Consider the following 20,831-nt stretch of genomic DNA (forward strand, 5'->3'; position numbering starts at 1 on the left):
CGTGCCCCCTTAGATTTTTAAACCAAGTGGATTTTGCATGCAATCTCGAAATCATTTAAGCATTTTTTCATCTGTTAATTTGTTTCATGGGCAAAGTATGATCACTTTTCTGAGTTTTAATCACGTGCATCATTCTGGAAGCAATGGCGCCATCATTGTGCACGGTCGTGGATTAACTGTGCACAAACATTAAAGTTCAAAGTCAATTTTTTATGTTTATTTTTAAATTTACCACTACAGGGGCCACAGAATCACTATGTGCTCAGAGTCTGAGGTCAAATATGATGCAAAAATGCATTCCTAATTTAAATGTTTTATATAAATATGTTGGTAACACTTTGGGCCCTATTTTAACAATCTAAAGCGCACGGCTCACAGTCTAAACGGGAGTGCCTGAATCTACTTTTGCTAATTTAACGACAGGGGTTGTTCCTATTCTCGTAATGGGTGTAACATGCAATAAACCAATGAGTGTCTCAGCTCTTATTCCCTTTAAAAGCCAGTTGCGCTCATGCCATATAAATGGATCTATAAATGGATATCCTACATGATCTGTGTAATCTCAAAAAGGAATTTATATCTAATAATAAGAATTGAACTTTTGAATGCTTAGATTTTTCATATTTTAAAATGTTTATGTGCTGCTGCGCATTCATGCATGTGATAAGCAATGCGCGTTGTTGTCTCGTTTATAGGTGCATATTATACGAACGCGCTCATTAAATAACAAAAACAATATTGTGCCATTGACTTTAGACCAGGTTTTAGTTAGTTAATGGCGTAGTCTATTTTAGTTGCCTCGAAATAGCAACGCGCCAACGATGCACCTTAACACACCTCATGTTCAGACCAGAACGCCCATGGGTGCAAAATTGTGCGCAAATTTGCTATTTAAACAACGTGGCGCTAAATGTGAAAATGATCATTGCGCCGTGTTGAAACTAGCAAAAGACACTCGCGTCGCTTATTGCGCTGGGTGTATAAAAGATTCCCAAATAATAAGGTTGTATGTGTTAACAATTAGTTAATGCATTCGCTAAAATATGCGCCTGAACACACCTAGTTTTCAGACCAGAACACCCATGGGCGCAAAATTGAGCGCAAATTTGCTATTTAAACAACGTGGGCGCTAAACGTGAAAATGATCATTGAGCCGTGTTGAAACTAGCAAAAGACACTCGCGTCGCTTATTGCGCTGGGTGTATAAAAGATCCCTAAATAATAAGGTTGTATGTGTTAACAATTAGTTAATGCATTCGCTAAAATGAACTAGTAATGATCAATACTTCAACAGCATTTATTAATCTGCGTTCATGTTAATGTCGGCTTAAAAACTTTATAAAATTGAGCATTTTATGCATAAATGTTAACATTAATTAATGCACCATGAACTAACTGTATTAACATACAAGAATTAAAACATGTTGAGAAACTATATTGCTTACCGTTTGTTCATGTTAGTTAATGCATTTACCAGTGTTTACTAATACAACCTTATTGTAAAGTGTTAGTGTTACCAAAATGATAATAGGCTTGTTTTTAAAAATGATATGGTTACAATGCAATTAAATAAATAAAACAACAAAAAACATTGCATCAGATGTTTCTTTATATTTACAGTTTTTGCAGTGTTGATCATTTCTGTCAATCACAGACGTGACTGTTGAGCGCATGAGTTTTTAATAAATGTGTAAAATAGCAATAAAATCATTCATAAACGCTGTACTTTTTGTCTGTGTGTAGTCTATAAAATATAGCGTATAAAATAGTTTAATTGACATTATGATTACACTATGAAGGCTGTGCACACTGTGCCCCCTTAAAAATTGGGTGCATGACGCCTCTGACTAAAAACATACTAAATTGGGTTTTTTTTAAAAAAAAAACGGCAAAATTTTTTTCTAAGGGGTTACGTTTAGGGGATAGGATATACAGTGTGTACAGTATAAAAACCATTGTGTCTATGTGAAGTCCCTGCAAATACAAGTGTGTTTGTATTGACAGAGGTCAAATTTATGACACATCAGGGTGTGTGTGAGATGCACCCTATGAAGAAATGTGACCCTGCTGTCAGATGGTTTGAATTCGAACATGAAGTAACCATGAAACGCTCAGATTTTCTCCTGGAGGAGATGATGTGTGTCTGTGTGGTTTTCACACCCAGCGTGTTGCTCTATGCGTGAGTGAGAGATCGTACAGAAACCGTTACTCGGTCGGATCCTGGAGCAGAATCTATTCCTGGACAACTAGAAAATAGCACACAGTCTGACACGCACTTGATTATTCACACTAATAAACAAGATTTTCTATCAGTCAGCAGACTTTAATGTGCTGATATTGTACCGTTCCCTGTGTTCTTGAACTTATAGCAACTAGGTGATTCATCAAAGTTTATTTTTGATATGAACAAATTCATTATATTATTAAAAAAGTACTGTTTTAAGACTTCACAGCATTGTATGTATGTTGCATTATCAGAAAAATTGGCTGGGACAATTAATCACGATTCATATTAATAATGCCCGTCTGATATCAATTAAGAATCAGATTTTTTTAAAGAAAAAAATGCACAGCTCTTTCATGTTCTACAAAAAGGTTTGAAGAATAGCGATATAAATATGCTTATAGGCAACCGGTGGAGATGCGAATGTGTAAATTAGGGACCGCGATTAATCGATAGCAGAATAAAAGTTTTTGTTTACATCATATGTGTGTGAACTGTGTATAATAATTATGTATATATAAATATGCACACATGCATGTATAATTATAAGAAAAAAATATATTTATATATATATATTAGGTATTTATATTTATATATAATATAAATTATAAATAAATATACAAATGTATATACACATGTAAACATTTCTTAAATATATACATATGCATGTGTGTGCATTTATTTATACAAAGTTATTATATAAAGTTCACTCATATATATGATGTAAACAAAAACTTTTATTCTGCTATCGATTAATCGCGATTAATCATTAAGCATCCCTAGTGTAAATGGTACTTCATTTGCAATCCTAGGGTTGTCACAATGATTAAATTGTTTGACCTTATCATGATGATTTCAGATCACCGCAATGATTGCACATCTCTCTAAAAAACACAAGGGGGAGCTGTGGCGCCTACATAAATTATACCGTAACAGTGTAACGCGATACATTGCAAAGCCATTCAATACTTGGAAAAGAAATGCTGCAAAACTTTATTTGTGTATAATAATTATGTATGAATAAATACAAAAGCATGTGGATATTTAACAAGTACTTGCTTGTATATATAAATTTTTTATATTTATATATAATTTATATTATATATAAACATTGAATCTATAATTAAATGTTTTAATTAAATTATTATTTTTTTCTTAAAATGATACATGTGTGTGTGTATTTATTATTATTATTATTATTATTATTATTATTATTATTATTATTATTATTATTATTATTATTATTGTCATTATTATTATTATTATTATTATTATTATTATACACAGCATTCCCACATATATGATGTAAACAAAAACTTTTATTCTGCAAACGATTAGTCGCGATTAATCATTATGCATAGCCTGGCTCCGGCCTCCTATGTGCCTCCCCTTAATTTTCATTTCGCTTCAGTACTATGTCTGGGACTGCTGTGTAGAGTTTTGTTTTCTCCTGCAAAAATCTGTAGGTCCAATCAGCGAACAGAGGGAGTGGCTAAGAACGATGACGTTGAGGTCGTGCGTCAGTTTGAGTTGTAGTTTAGTAATGTCTGGTTGGACCAGGCTACATTATGCAGCCCTATTGAGAAGCATTGCAAGCAGAATCTAACAATTTATGTGCACAGCCCTACAATTTTTTTTTTTTTTTTTGAAAAATATTCCCTAGTTGGTCCCCTAGTCACTGGGGCGGTACCCTTTCAAAAAGAACAACTTTGCACCTAAAGAGTTGATAGAGTACTTCAGAGGAACATATTGGTAGTACCAAATGTATGCATATTTGTGCCTTAATGGTACATAAGGGTACTGCGGAGAGTACTGCTCGCTCACTCTTCTCTCTCAGTGGGAGATCTTGATTGACTCTAACGCTTATGTGATGACACACTGCAGATGATATTTTGACAAGTAATTCTGTCCAACTCTACTTCAGTCTGCCATGTGTTTGTGTCTAGCTCCGGTTCAATACGCCAATGTTAACAGACTAAAGCCGAAGGCAGATTCATGAAATGTGCTGCTACAATCAGACCCAAATCACCAGTAATCTTGTTAAAAATAACCTGACACAGAGACACACCCACCTGGAGACATATTCATTCTGAGAAATGACCACCCTGACTTCAGTTCTTCATAACCTTAAAAACAAAGACACACAGGACAAGCCCAAACGCTTTTCAAGTAAAACATGACGTCAATGAACCAGAGTTTCCTTCATAACCCAAACATCAGTCTGACGACCAGATTTACTTGCATATGGGCCTGAAATTTAAGCCTACCCTAAAAGCGAATAAGCCTACACCCCTAAGCACAAGCTGTTCGTGAAAATACCCTGCACTGCTTCATTGGCAAGAAATGAGATGTTGTACTATACACGCTTTAAACTAAAGTGTCTTAAAATGTTTTAAAATGTTTTTTCACAGCGATGACACAGAAGAGCCGTTTTTGGTTCTCCAAAGAACCTTCTTATATCAAAGGTTCTTAAATTAACCATTTCTTTACTGACCTACAGTATGCACTTAAATATGAAGGTGCTTCACGATGCCATAGATGAACCCTTTCTGGCTGAAAGGTTCCATAAAAACCCTTCATTGTAGTGCAGATCTTAGGGACCCTTGAGGGTGCAGAGTCGTATTTTGGGACCGACTCGAGCGTAACGCCAAACATAGAAAGAGAAGCTTTCCATCATCCCATCTGTCGTCTGATTGCTCTTTCGCAAGGACTTCTGGGTTGGTTAAGTGCATGGAGCCTACAGCAGTGCAGGCTTTGACAAAGACCGCATCAAGGGTGCAAAGGGGGCGCTGATGAACACACTTTAGAGTGTAAAAAGATGGGACACCCTACAGACTCATAGACTTGGCGAGTATGTGCAATTGAAGGCCACGAGATTGAAAGTCCACATGATGTGCGCCATTTGGGACAGGGCCTATATAGAGCCTTTCCACTACAATAAACCTTTAGGTTCTAAATAAGAAAGCTTTGGTAGATGTTTAAAGTTCTTTAAAGCGAGAGTTCGGCTAAAAATAAAAATTTACTCACTCTGAAGCCATCCAAGATACACATATCCTTAGAAAAAAAGTGCAATGCACAATGTACTCTCAATAAAAAAATAAATGGGCTATATATGCCTACTTACGGTGCTTTTCCATTGCATAGTACCACACGGTTTGGTTTGGTTTTGTTTAGTTTGGGTCGGCTCAGCTTACTTTTGGGAGCTTTTCCATTGGGTGCAGTACGTAGTACCAGATACTTTTTTTAGTACCACCTCGGTTGGGGTTCCAAGCGCTCCGAGCTGATACCAAACGTGACGCGAAAACACTGTAGATCACTGATTGGTCTGAGAGAATCGTCACTACCAGCGTCATCGCTATAATGTAAAGATTAGCTTTACCTTCGTGCTAGCTTGCACTGTCTCAAGCAAACCTGTTGTCATCTGTGCTCTGCTATAAGTTTCCAAACTCCCTTTTAGCGATGAAAAACATCCACAGGTTGAGAACCAGGAACACCATAACAGTCTGTTTGATGACAGATTTTTATCTCTTTTTGCTTTCCTGTGTCATCTTGCGAGTTCCCCTCGATTTTAACGACGGTAGTTTCTGCTGTCTCATTCTCTTTTTTTTTAAGTTATTTTTTTGGCCCATTTTTGCCTTTATTTGATAGACAGTAATTAAGAGACAACAGGAAAGTACAGGGTGGAGAGAGGGGTATGGGATCGCCAAAGGACCTCAAGCCGGGATTCGAAATTGGGTCGCCGGAAGTGGGTCCGCACCATATGTCGGAGGCTCGGAGCACGGTCCACTACACCATCGGCTACAACCTGCTGTCTCATTTTCAATAGTAATATTTCCTGGATTTGTGATGCTACTAAAATACGATGACATGCTTCTTTGAATCCATTTATTATTTGTCTATTTTCACGCTGAAATGAACTATTGGTGGTTGGTGACAATTGGAAAAACCCGGGCATGGATTAAAAAGGATGAAGACATGACATAGACGCACTGTCATCTATTGGCACAGGAGTGGAAGCGCTGACAGAAATACTTTATGATTTTACTGTTTTGCGTTTTTATTTTTGGCCTGTCTTTATGTTTTGGCACCTTAAATGGCCGTTTGATGACCATTAATTACGGAGGGATACATTTTGTCCACCGGGGATAAAAAAGAATTCATCAGAGGCAGGGATATAAAGACCAGAGGTGGGATAATCCCCCCCATCCCTCCCAGCTAATCGCATCCTGCTTGGATGGCTTCAGGGTGAGTAAATCATGTGGTAATCGTTCATTTTTGGCCAAACTATAACTTTAAGGGCCTTTCTGAACCTTTATTGTTAGGAGTGCACGGTAAAGTTAATTTATTTGAGGTATTATTGTGTTTAAGAGTGCTTTGAAACAAAGATGTATCTTTACTCAGCATTTTCGCCTTATCATACGCACACAAAACTGGAACCTGATCTGTAAGAAACAATGAAGGAATGTGTGTCAGCAGACAGATGTGTGTGCGTGTGATAAGGGGAAAATGCTGAGTAAAGACAAATTTCCTGTCTGCATGTAAAATTCATAGAATTGGTCACATCTGTTACAAACACTGACAAAAAATATAAACGATACAGCCTTAACATAGTGTCAGCTTTATTCAACCTGTGCACACACACACAAACAAACAAGCGCTTCCAATGCAACAGTTACAATCATTAATGTCACTATGTGCAATAAACTATGTGATGTGTGTGTGTGTGTGTGTGTGTGTGTGTGTGTGTGTGTGTGTGTGTGTGTGTGTGTGTGTGTGTGTGTGTGTGTGTGTGTGGTGGGGATTCCCACTTCAAATTCCTCAGCACTGATGAAGGGGTGTGGGGTCGGGACAACCCTATGATTCACTCGACTAAAATAACTATTCAAACACTTTCACAGCACACACACACACACACAGAGCTGTCAACATTACAATGATTAAGGCTGTCAACAGAAGCAGCTTCACCGATCACACACACACACACACACACACACACACATATCTGTAAACAACAGGTAGTTGACATTAGGGATGCACCGATACCGATACTGGTATCGGCCTTGATACCACATTTTCTAAAGTACTCGTACTCGTTAAAAGTCTCCCGATACCTGGAATCGATACCACGGTCTGAGAAATGTCTATGTTTGAGCGGCGTGTAAGGGGTTAATGCCTCTTGTGTTGTCCAAAGAGGCAGAGTTTACAACAAACTGGAAAACTAGTCCTTTGTTTTTTTGTTAAATTATATGACTAAAGCTGTTACCTGTAAATTTAAATCATGTTTTGTTATTAAGTACTCGGTATCGGTATCGGCAAGTACTGAAATGCAAGTAGTATCGGTGCATCCCTAGTTGACATCATACAGAGTGAAGCTAAACTTAATGAAGAGCTCACATTGGATATTTCTGCTTTATATAAATGATTGTCAAACACTCAAAGAGAACCACAAAAAACCCATAAAACTAAAATGACCATGATACTAGTTATCTTTTCAACAGGTCTATCACTGGTTAAATATCATCAGAATATCTGTACACTGTCAGAAATAAAGAGACAAAAGCTGTCAGTGGAACGGTACCCTTACATTACGGAGGCACAGACTAACGTGGGGTTAATTGTAACACGGACCGTATACGTTGTTTTTCCAGTATTTTTTCCAGTGCCAAAAGACGGTCTCCTGCAAATTTATGGAAATATATCATGTTTTTGGTGGCATGTAAGTAAAATTTTTTATCATATGTTTTTATTTTTCGGTTTCTGGGTTGGGTGTGTAAGATACCAAAACCAAAGTTATGTCATCTTAATCAGTGTCTTGTTGACTAAAACATAGCATCGTTTTGAAATATGTCTGCGTCTATTAGCAACTTTTTTGATGGGCTTGAAAATATTTTGACCCAGCGGGGTTAATGTAACGCTGTGTTTTAACTAACCCCTCTCCACTTACGATATCAAAACTGCTAACATTAACGTAATTCTTGCCGTTGTTTTAAATAGGCTACACACGAATGATTGCTGGCTCCCAACAAAATAAATGTGCCTGACTTATCAAAAATCGTGTGTCAAATTAATTTTTGTTCATATCTTTAATATTTATTGAATAAGGTCACGTCAAAGATTGAAATCATAATGAAATGAACGGCTAAAATCAGACTTTGATGCTCATTATCTCAGAATTTGATTTTGAAACTGTAGTATGATTATTACAGACTGTGTCACATAAAAAATGTTTTGTCATAATTGTGCTGCTTTTTCTCACATATTTAGACATTTGTATCCATTTATAATTGAACAATTGTTAGAAAAGGGCTGGATGAATGAATTCAGTGTGGATACCTGTCTATTCTAGACAGATATATAAACAATATCCACTTCAAGTATATAGACAAAATAGTATTGAAATATTTTAAGGCTGTCAAAATTAATGCGTTAACACAAATTCATTTTAATGGCACTCATTTTATTAACGTGATTAACGCAATGCCCTTGGTCCAGCCTATAGTTGGATATATTAGGACGCAGCCTTACTGTGACCCGTGCTGTCTAAATGAGTCAGAAAATAAGAACATTAAAGGAGTAGTCCACTTTAAAGATGGGGTCCATTGACGTTTTATAGTAGGAAAAAAAACTATGGCAAGTCAATGGGCCCCATCTATAAAGTGGACTACTCCTTTAAGCTCTCGTCTAGCAAATCCAATGCACTAAATAGTCATTAAACATCTAAAATGATTTATTTGTATGTTTTCTGAGAGGTGAACCGTCATAAATGATCTAATGCAAAGATGGGTCTCCATCCACATATTTTGGTTTCGCTTTTAAAGCATGCAGAAATGTAAAAATAAATTGCAAGACTTGCTTGATGTGTAAAATGGTTATTAAGAGAAATAAAGTTCGGGACCTGATTAATGTTTAAAGAGTTATTAAAGGAATATTCCATTTTCTTAAAAGAAAAATCCAGATAATTTACTCACCACCATGCCATCCAAAATGTTGAAGAAATTATGTTTTTTGAAGATTTTTTTTTCATTTTAATGGACTTAATGGACACCAACACTTAACACTTAACTCAACACGTAATAGTTTTTTTCAACGGAGTTTCAAAGGACTCTAAACGATCCCAAACGAGGCATAAGGGTCTTATCTAGCGAAACGATTTTCATTTTTGACAAGAAAAATAACAAATATACACTTTTAAACCACAATAACCTAACGTAAATGCGTGACGTGAATATTGATTAGAATATAAAAAAACTGAAAATTGTTAAATTAAGGTAAATTTAGAACAGATAAAAATGTGAGATTATTTTGCGATTAATTGCAAGTTAACTCATGAAATCATGCGATTAATCTAGATTAAATATTTTAATCTATTGACAGCCCTTAAATATTTGCCTTCAAACTTAATTTTTATCAAGTGTTACAACTAACCCCCTGCCTGTTACAATTAACCCCACCTATGGGGTAAGTTGTACGTTTGCACTTCTGTCACGTTTGGTGTAATTGTCCAAGAATGGTAAGTACTAGAAACAAACTTTAAATGTTCATTTGTAGCAGAGATGTGTGTGTCGCTTATGTAAAAATATAATTCATCAAACTCAAATAATTTTTTAATGACTGAGCCGAAACCAAAAAGTGTAAGGTTGTGCCCCGCTCTCCCCTACCAATATCCCCATTTGAAGTACTATTATGCAACCTATTCATATGAAGGTGTACTTTTTTAAAGGGTATCGCCCCAGTGGCATCTTTTTTTTAGTGCACCATTCAACAAACAACCAGACCTGAGAGCATCTCATAAGGCTTTCCCTCGCTATCATCTGTAGATGTTATGTTACACTAAATGCTATTATGCTTGTTTTAAGCACACATTTCACTTTTTTAGACATTTTTGTCTAACTGTGTTCATTCTTGCGTGCCAGCCGCGTGTTAAATTCTAGTCGTCGAGACATTCAAGTGGACATTTGCGTCATGGAAGGGGCTTTTGAGACTCCGCTCGCTTTCTGTAATCATGTCACTACTAGAGAAAGCTCCTGATTGGTTAACGCGGCGCGTACTGCCGCCAAAGTTGACATTTTTTCAACTTGCGCGTTTGCCACTGCAACTCGCGAATGAGGTGGAATCGCATCTACTGCGCCACACTAAATGCCTCATTCATGTCACAAGACCTCCAGATGCTCAACAACCCGTCTTCACATTGATTTAAAGTCGCCATGAAACGGAAGTAGCGGTTGCCTTATTTTCCCCGTGGTGACGTACATCCGAATGAAACGGCTTTTGTGATGAAATAAGGCAGGGCTGGATTTGAATTTGTCCATCGAGATCTGATTGGATCGTTTAAAGTTGGGTCGTGTTGCTAATTGCTAATCGCTGCGATCTTCTACCGGACCCCGCCCACCTGCCATACTTTTGACCGGAAGTGAAGAGATATCGTTTTGAGGAGGGGAGGAGATTTGCATTTTTGATTAAAGATTATGAGAACACACGAATTTTTTTAAAATAATGAAGCTCACAGATAAGTCATTTGTTAATAATACCACAATATTAAAAAAATATATATAGTTTTTCATTTCAATTTCATTGCGACTTTAACATTGAAATAATTCGCGCTTGACGCCTCTACCGCGGCTGGTAGGAACACAGCATAAAAACTAGACTTATTTTCCAATGTGATTTTGCTCATCAAGAAAATACATCTTGATTTAAGATTTTTTAGATGCTTTTACTGAAAACAAGACAAAAATACTAAGAAAGAAATTGATTTTTTTGTAGTGTGTCTGGGCACTTTAACAATTGATAGCGGTGTAGTTTAAACAGCTTTGTAAGATCAGTAAGGAGAAGATCAGACATCATTAGTGTAGACCTGTCTTAACACGACTGAAGAGTTTAAAGCATGAACACAAATCACTTTTACAAAACTACCTTCCAGTAACAACCATGTTACAGTGACCCCAAAAAGCCTGAAAGACATCCAAGTTTCAATGCATTAAAGAGAAAGTTCAACCAAAAAGTAAAATTTTATTTATCATTATTTTTCATCCATATGTTGTTCTAAACCTGTATGAATTATTTTGTGTTCATCAGAAAAAAAGAAAGATATTTTAATAAATGATGGAAACACACAACTGATTGAAACCATTGACTTAGGAAAAAACAAATATGATGGAATGCAATGGGTACCATCAATTGTGTGCTTACCATAATTTATAAAAATATCTTCTTTCGTGTTCATCTGAAAAAATTAATTCATACAGGTCTAAAACAACATGAGGATGAGAAAATGACGACAGAAATTTTTATTTTTGGGTGAACTATCCCTTTAAAATGACAATATCAAAGCAAATGGCGTTTAGTTAAAAAAATTATCACAAGCACACTTCTCAAGCATAACATTTAAAAAAAGCAGTTTCTCAAGTTTCAAAACAAACCACATAAAGTACTGTGAAACTTTTTGTCTTTCTAATGTTGTGCTGCTAAACTACACCTGTTGTCATTCTGCAGGACACCTGTGTGAACTTGACTTTATACATCCACTAACAATTACAAAGTTGATTTAAAGTTCATGCAAAAGACCAGGAAAGCTTAAAGCTCCAGAAAACACGAGCAGAGCAAATCAGATATTGTTATGCAATGACACGCAGACAGTTTTAAAGTAGTTAGCCTGGCCGAAGTGTCCATTACTTTTCGAGTCCACTCACCATTACTCCTCGTGTTTGAAGCTCTCAGCGCTTTGGAGGACATCATCATCACCTGGGCCTGCGAGCCGTAATGTTCCGCGCACGCCGCCGCGATCATCGAACAAACGAGCAGCCACATGATCTGAACCCGAACGGACCGCTGCTCAGCGCTCCAGACGCCCCACATGGACACTGAGTTTCCACAGCAGTGCAAACTCCGTAACCCAAAGAAGAGCTTCATATAAACCCACCCGAGGAATCCAAACAGCGCGAGTTTATCTGCTTCTGTCCGTTTATCCTTGAGCTTAAAATTCCCACAGAATAGTTTCCATTTCTTTAACACTGACGGAAGCCCGAGGACGCGTTAAAGGAATCCTGGTGGGAAACTGTTGGGAGGACGCGTCCCTGACGCGCTCACGCATCAGACTCCTACTGAAAGATCAGATTGTGAGAAATGACAGCAGAGTTGAAGTCCTTCAGAGAGCCGCTCGGGGCGAGGAAACAGCCGCGGGGAGAGTTTGTGCGCGCGCTTGGTGCCACTCTTTCCTGTTTGTTGCGCCTCAAGGAAAGTTTGGAGGATCAGGAAGGGCACGATGAAAACACTTTGCAGGCCATGAAACTACTTGTTGAAACGTTTAGTCGCGATAAATGTAGTTTAATAAAACTCACAGACGAACAATCGCACCTGAGCGGAAATCAATGACCAGATAAGGTCACTTCCGCTCCGAGCTTCGTTAATATTATATTGAAAATCAGTTAATAATTAAATGTTATTTCAACATCAAAAGTCATTTATAAAAATATGAGTGCTGTAAGGAATAAAATGTATAATTAATTTACATTTTACAAAACAACAAAATCCAAAAGATCCAGAAAGTGTCCGTGTTCTCTCCCTGATAGATGAGATCATATCAGCACATATTTTATGTTAATTTAAATTAACAATTAAATTTAACAACTTCAACTTCTTTTTCTAAGTGTAACTTGTTTTTTACAGTGTATAAACTTAGGTAATCATACAATTATTATTATTTTTATTAAAATAATTTATTTACAAAATCAAACACCGCTCGATTTCATCGGACGCATGCGCGTTGTCACGTTAACACGCCTGAACCGAAGTAACCTTCTGGTCTGTATTTATTTATCGGTCTGGCTAGTGGCTAAACCAATCTCTGAAACAAATACCTTGTCAAAAAATAAAATGTTTTGGTTTGCTAAAGACGAGTGGAGACGATGGGCATGAATCTCAACTGTGTGGAGAGGTTTGGCAGCCAGGCAAGAATTCAAGGACCTGTAGCTAACATTGTAGACATTAATTTTGCACAGTAACATTAGCTCAGTGTAATAGTTGATACACGTTACTTAGATTATCATTTATTTATTTATTTATTTATTTTATAGTAAAAATAAACTTCTCTAAAAGGATTCTGTTGTTATTGATTTTATGTGGAAAAGCCGTTTGTTTATGTTGTTTCTGCTAAAACCATTTATAGGTGCAAGCAAAATGTACCGTTTTGGGGTGTGTCCCAGCATTTATCTGTGCTGTCAAACAAAGCCAAAGATTGACTTCTCTAGGCTATGCATAAGTTCTCACATGCACATAAACCTTACACTTGACATGTGGGGAAAACCCAGAATTTAGTTTAAATCTCATTCACAGACTCCAGTGATCAGGTCTAAATCACAAATCTGACCTGATCCAAAATGTGCCTGATTTTCAATCTCCTCAAGAACGTTGTGTGTATGTATACTGTATGTGTGTGTGATGTTGTGCGTAATGAGACCCAATGTTCAAAGTGTTGGCACAAAAATCCCAAAGCAAATCCTGCTGTTTATCTTCAGAGCAACACACACACACACACACACACACACACACACACACACACACACACACACACACACACACACACACACACGCACACGCACACGTTGTTTATCTTAATGTGTTTGTACAGAAGATGGCCTGTTTATATTTCCCATTTGCACCAAGAACATGATTGCATGCTTACGCTACCGGATAAGACATGAGAGTTGTGTGTGTTAACTCTGTATGTGGTTATTAATGGTGTTTAATAAAGCAATCATCATTTACATTTACACATTTGGCTGAAGATTTTATCAGGGGGTCGAACTCATGAGCCAAGTGAGCTCCTGTACAAACCATATCATTGTACTACAAAACTTTTAGTCTATTTAATACAATTTAGCACAGATTTGATCTTAAAATATTTGACAAACCTTGAGTGTAAGATGGGTCAAACATTTTCTGTCCATTTACAAAAGAGTAATTATTTTGTCAGTGGTTAGGGGGCTTTAGCAAATACAAACCCACAGGAATGATTTATTTAGGTTTTGTTAGGTTTTGAGCTCTAGGTTTAAAAGTTTTTCTTCCACTTTCCTGGTTTGGCATGAAAGGGTTAACACTCAGATATTCCAAATTGATTCCTGGAGAATTCCATTACATTCCACAGGATTTTTTGAGGGCAGCGTCATAATCGGAGACGAGTGATGACAAAGACATTCAGTGTGGCATTGAACAACTGTGAAGTGTAATTGTTCACAGAAAGACAGAGAGAGAGAGAGAGAGAGCAGCAGTGGTGCCCACAGAAATGTGTCCAACTCCTACATCACCTCAATATAAAGAAATAAGAAATGTTATTTAATTAAATAAAAACTATTAATAATAGACATGTTTATCTGAGATTCGCAGACATGTAAAAATGTTGTGTGGGGCTGTACAGGATCAATTCATGCACCTGTCGTTCTCAACCTCAAGGCGAATGTTTCTGTCTCAGTCCCTAAGAGGATCGAGTCATGAGCCCACACTGATCCAACACTGAGCCGACACTGTCATACCCTCCAGCAAGACATTTAAAGGTAAAGTGTGTCTCTTTGCATCACTCTGGTATCAACTGAAACTATAAAAGTGATGGACACTCAACAGATCTGCCATTGTTCAGACAAACAGTCTCCATCATCACAGAGAGCGATGTTTAAAAGACACAGGGTTTACACTCTTAATATTTCTTGATTTTATACAGTAAGTGATCTAAAATCACTGGTAAAGCATTTACTATGAAATAATTTTTGCTTTAAAATCTTATAAGAGTCATGAATAGAGACAGGCCTCTATAGGTGCAGTTACAACATCCACCAGCAGGGGCAAACTGGACCACACTAACCATCATATAATGAGTTTGACTCATGGGCTGACCAAATTCAATTTGATTCCTTTAAAGATTTCTCGTTGTTGCAGAAAATTAAATCAAGCTCACTTTAGATGACGGGACATCAAAATTGACCGTGTTTACCCTCCTAATGTTCCTGTTCTTATTGTGCATGAAGCATTAGTGTTTTCATAATCCTTCATCAAAATGTAATATCTTTCCTCACCTCTGAATTTACATTTATTTTTTCTTACATTAATCTTTTAGAAGTGGCTTTTACATAAATGGACTATTCAAATAAAGACAATCATACAAAAGCAGAACAATACTACGCGTTACAAAAATTGAAACCGATATTGATTCAAACATGTAAAATAATATTAGCCACACTATAATATTCAAAACAATATTCATTGACTGGGGCAGTATCCTTTCAAACAGGTACACCAGAGATATGCAGCAGGTTGTTATTGCTGGTTACATTATCCTGCTTATACGACTATTTACCTCATAAGTAAACATTAAATATTGATTTTAAATATTTTATTCATTATTTTTAATAAATGCAGATCTTTTGTGAGGAAAGCCTGTTTACTTATGGTTTTAAAGGAAAACACCACCGTTTTTCAATATTTTACTATGTTCTTACCTCAACGTAGACAAATTAATACAAACCTATCTTTTTTCAATGCGTGCGCTTAATCTTTGTACAGCGCATTGTTAATGTGTAAGCATTTAGCCAAGCCCCATTCATTCCTTAGGATCCAAACAGGGATGCATTTAGAAGCCACCAAACACTTCCATGTTTTTTCCTATTTAAAGACTGTTACATGAGTTGTTACACGAGTAAGTATAGTGACACAAAATTAAAGACGGCGATTTTTTAAGCGGATAAAAAATGAGAACTATATTGTATGGTGGAAGAGCACTTAGTTTGTAGCACTTTGACCTCGGGCGCAGTAATATTATCACTTCTGACTCCTCCCCCTTTCGCTCTAACTTCCATCAATATTACTGCACTCGAGGTGCTGCGTGCTAAGTGCTCTTCTGCCATACAATATAGTTCTCATTTTTTATCTGCTTAAAAAATCACCAGGTTTTATTTAATTTATTTTATCCCTGTTTGGATCCTAAGGAATGAATGGGGTTAGGCTAATGCTAACATTGAACGCATTCATTAACATCGGCATGGACACACCGCGTCTACACGGGACAGAAGAGTTAACACTTGATGGGAAGTTTGTCTGAAGCGTGGCCAACAACCAATCACAGTGGCCGCAACACATGCTCCGGTCTTCCATAAATGTAATTGGCTGGCTCTGCCTAGGTTATTTGCATATGACGATCTGATTGGCGTATACAATCTTTATCTTAATTTTTTAGTAATTAGTCATTTGAAATAATTTAATAATTTTTATGACTAAGATAAAAAATACAATTTGTAGATAATTTTCCTTTTAGATGCTATTCGAATCAAGTCGCACTTCAAGTTTATTTTAAATCTAGACGCGTGGCAAGTGCATTTAAAAAAAAAAAAAAAAAATGCGTCTGAAACGAAACTCGTGTTCACAGGCGAGCACTTTATGGTACATTCACACGGGGCGTAAACGTTTACGCTTCCCATTCACTTTTAATGGGTGACGTCTTACGTTGTTGAAGTGAACTGTGGATCTGTCGGTGCCGCGTCACTTGCTCGCGGCAGAAGTTTAACATTTTCAACTTTTCAAGCGGCAATGCATGTGAACACGAGTTTCATTTCAGACACGTTTTTTTTGAGTGCACTTACTGCACGTCTAGATTTAAAGGAACAGTATGTAAGAAATGTATATCAATGAATCATAAAATGGCCCTGATATGTCACTAGACATTAAGAAATTATTTCATTTCAAATATTTTTATCACTGACAACAGTGGGCTGGCAAGGATATTGTCATTTAAAAAGTGGAGTTGCAGCCCTCAACTGATGTTTATGTTGTCATTTTGCGTATTGGCCACTAGTTGTGTGATTGCATTACCAGTTTTAGCCACAAGGTTTGTGATTGCAATACCAGCTTTGGCCACAATCCTACATACTGTTCCTTTAAAATAAACTTGAGCGCGACTTTATACAGAAATTTATCTACAAATTGTATACATGTAAGTCATAGAAATTACTAAATAATTTAAAATTACGAATTACTAAAAAAATTAAGATAAAGATTTTATTTTTCCACCTGCTTTCCCTTGATACATCTTACTTGTGTATTGTATATCAGTGGTTTCCAAACTTTTTCAACCCAACAGGTAATCACAAGACCCAGCATTTTTAATGAAAATATAAATATTGGGGAAAACAAACACATTTGTTCTCTTTCAGTAGTTTTTGAATAAGTTGAATTTAATAATATTAAATTGGTATGGCGGAGGATTTTTTTTTCCGGGTGGATCATCAAGACTATTGGTCATCCTAATTGTCAATCATTCTGGTGATATGTTAACGTAAGTCCGTTGTTCGTGCTTGTCCCTAGATTTGCTTTCTGCACATGGGCACTTTCAGGTGTACACTGTATGTGTGGTGGTCTACGGTTTCACCCATTCATTGATGCTTGCATTCTCACCATGTTTTTTCAAAATGTCTGAGGGTAACAAGAGAAAAAGTGTCTACGAATTGTATGACAAAAGGGAAATGCCTTTGCAGAAAGAAACAAGACCAGAGTGTTTTGGGGAGAATATTTCACACACTGGTGTGCGCTAAAAGCACAGGTTGGGCTTCCCACGCGAAGTTTCTACTTGACAGGTAAAGTTTGGCAAGTTATTAAGTCACGAACCGCACAGATAAGTTAAACATATGAGCCATTCCGACAGCAACTTGTAAAAACAGAGCGTGCATGAGAAGAACTAGGCTCGTGCATGCTCTCTCGTGCACACATAATAGGCGTTCCCTCTCGGGAGCAGGTAGAGTGTTGCGCAATTGCATTTTTTGTTCCGGTTCTTTCGGGAAAATCTTCTGCTATACCTTTAATATACCTTGCACTATTGCAGACTTACAGTATATACTACCGAGCAATTTAATTATATTACTTTAATATAGTCTGTCATGAACTAAAGTGGGCCGGTCTAAGGCATCAAACTCCAGGGCTGAAAATGAGTCCCACTCCGGACCCTGCTGACAGGAGTTAATTTCGTCTTTAATACCTTATCAATACGAACCCAATCTGATCCAGAAAATGCAGATGATCAAACGGACATTACTCGCGTCATCATTTACTTTGGGATTTGTACCTGTTGCGTATTGTTTACACACACCAAGGGAAATGTTAAATCGTGAATCGGATCATTGGTGCTCTTTAGAATAAGTTGACATGTATTGTAGTTGCAAAGTTACACAAGTTTACTGGCTTAAATGTTTTTCTCTGTGAATTTTTTAACTTTGTTGCCATCATCAGTGTCACGGTGAAATATTGTGTTGATATAAATGTGGAGATTGGGGGAAATTGTAGTGTAGAGGCACACAGACCCCAGATGAGTGTGTGTGTTTTTGAGGGTGGGAGGAACACTGATGCATTGCTATTTTTAGACCCAAGACTCTCTCTCTTACCATCAATGATATATCAAGAGCATTCTCTCTCTGTGATATATGATCAGGCAGAGTACGATGTCATCTTAATGTGAGGTTTGATAACCAAGCCCACCCGCAACAACACACACACACTCGCACACACACACACACACACACACACACACACACACACACACACACACACACACACACACACACACACACACACACACACACACACACACACACACACACACACACACACACACACACACACACAACAGCGGGATAAATATCAGTCTTTTACTTCAGCAGTATGGGCGTAATGCTGTTCTGCGTTTATGGAGTCGCATCTCTTGCTAGATAAATCTGACAAATGGCATGAAGGTGAGAACTTGAACCTCATCCTAAGTCACTCAGACACACTTATGTGTGTGTGTGTGTGTGTGTGTGTGTGTGTGTCTGGTATCGATTGAGACCACTGAATGGATGTTTATGTTTTATGACGTCCTGATGGGCGATAAATACATGTCAGCGAGTGTATTTCCCATAACACTAACCAAACACAATTAGATTTACATGAAAAAAAACTATGTTCTCAGCAGACCTAAAGCTGTGTGCGTGTGTGTGTGTGTGCATGTGTGTGTGTGTGTGTGTGTGTGTGTAGTTATCACATTAGCTTTATTTAATCAGATATCACCGGTGTTCCTGCCAGATGGCAAGAAAAATGCTGACTAGGTACCTTAAACACACACACACACACGTGGTCTTTGTCCGTCTGTCATTTAATAATTCATCAGTCCATCATTTATGAATCATAATTAACCAAATCTTTATGATCGGACAGAACGCAGTTGGCTGAAAATTGAATGATAAATTTTGGACCGGATGTTGGATAAAGAGGCTTCAAGTGTGCATGCTGCCGCAATGACCTTGAGCGTCTGCTGCTCCTCTAGAAATGCGTGTGTGCGTGTGTTTGGGTGTGTTTGTGTGTGTGTGTGTGTGTGTGCGAACCCTCTCGCTTTATCCATTACACACAAGCTCAAGCTTTCATCCCAAACCTAGTGAGCTGCCAACCTAAAGAGCAGTTTAGGGGATCACAGGTGCTACACGATGCTACACTGTTATGAATTTTTTTTTTTATGTGTACCCTTTAAAAGGTCTTAATATGTACCATTAGGTAAATAAGATATACCCTTATGAAAATTAACCCAATGCCAACGGTAATCAATATACCAAAAAGAAAACCATGATTACTACAAAAAACGTGCATGGCTAATTTCCTATTACATGTATACATTTGGTACCAATATGTACCTTTCAGATACCAATATGAACTCCCTATGTACAAAGATGTATTTTTTGAAAGGGTACCGCCCCTGTCATGGCTAGCGTACATATTTTGATAGTGTACCAGGAAACCTTTCTAGAATGCATTGCAAAGTTTAGTGAATACAAAATGTGTGACCCTGGACCATAAGGGTACATTTATTGAAATTGAGATTTAAACATCACCTGAAAGCTGAATAACTAAGCTTTCCGGTGATGAATGGTTTGTTAGGATAGGACAGAGATAAAACAATTTAACAATCTAGAATCTGAGGTTGTAAAAAATCTAAATATTGAGAAAATCACCTTGTCCAAATGAAGTCCTGAGCAACGCATATTACTATTGATAAACACATTGAAAATTACAAAATATCTTCATGGAAGATGATCTTTACTTTTGGCATAAAAATCGATCATTTTGATCCATACTATGTATTTTTGCTATTGCACAAATATCCCCGTGTGACTAATGACTGATTTTGTGGTTTCGGGACACATTTATTAACTCTTTCCTCCCCATTGACGAGTTATCTTGTCAATTCAGAGAAAACATTTGCATTAAACAAACGTCTTCCTGATGAGTTTTTATGGTTTTCTGTAATACTGTGATTATCCACTAGATGATTACCCAATTTATAAAAAACTGAACCAAAAATATTTATTAATTTTACAGTCCCTCCAGAAAAACGTTAATATGCGATCGCATGATTCAGCCAAAGTTATGCGGGGGCCGCATTTTTTCACATACGCCACACTTTCGCAGCATAAATTGCAGATTTCTTTGGGCAAAATATGCAGGGCTTGCTTGATTTCATAATCCCTGCATTACCATAGCAAAAATCACATATAGGGCCCTATTTTAACGATCTGAAACGCAAGTGTGAAGCGCAAAACGCAAGTGA

At 37.1% G+C, this 20,831-nt stretch overlaps 1 protein-coding gene across 3 annotated transcripts in view; it reads right to left on the reverse strand.

Annotated features, from left to right (window-relative positions):
• Positions 1-12,545, reverse strand: part of pdgfd (platelet derived growth factor d) — a 37,376-nt gene extending 24,831 nt beyond the window's left edge. For 2 of the 3 annotated variants that reach the window (XM_065280404.2, XM_065280402.2), the window contains exon 1: positions 11,914-12,542. In XM_065280404.2, coding sequence (XP_065136476.1) covers positions 11,914-12,133 — 220 coding nt within the window. In that variant the 5' untranslated portion in view covers positions 12,134-12,542. Of the gene's footprint in view, positions 1-11,913 lie in introns of all 3 variants that reach the window. The other variant, XM_065280403.2, reaches the window with a different exon arrangement.
• Positions 12,546-20,831: the final 8,286 nt, after the last annotated feature.

Source organism: Paramisgurnus dabryanus, chromosome 8, assembly GCF_030506205.2.
Source record: "Paramisgurnus dabryanus chromosome 8, PD_genome_1.1, whole genome shotgun sequence".
Taxonomy (NCBI): Eukaryota; Metazoa; Chordata; class Actinopteri; order Cypriniformes; family Cobitidae; genus Paramisgurnus; species Paramisgurnus dabryanus.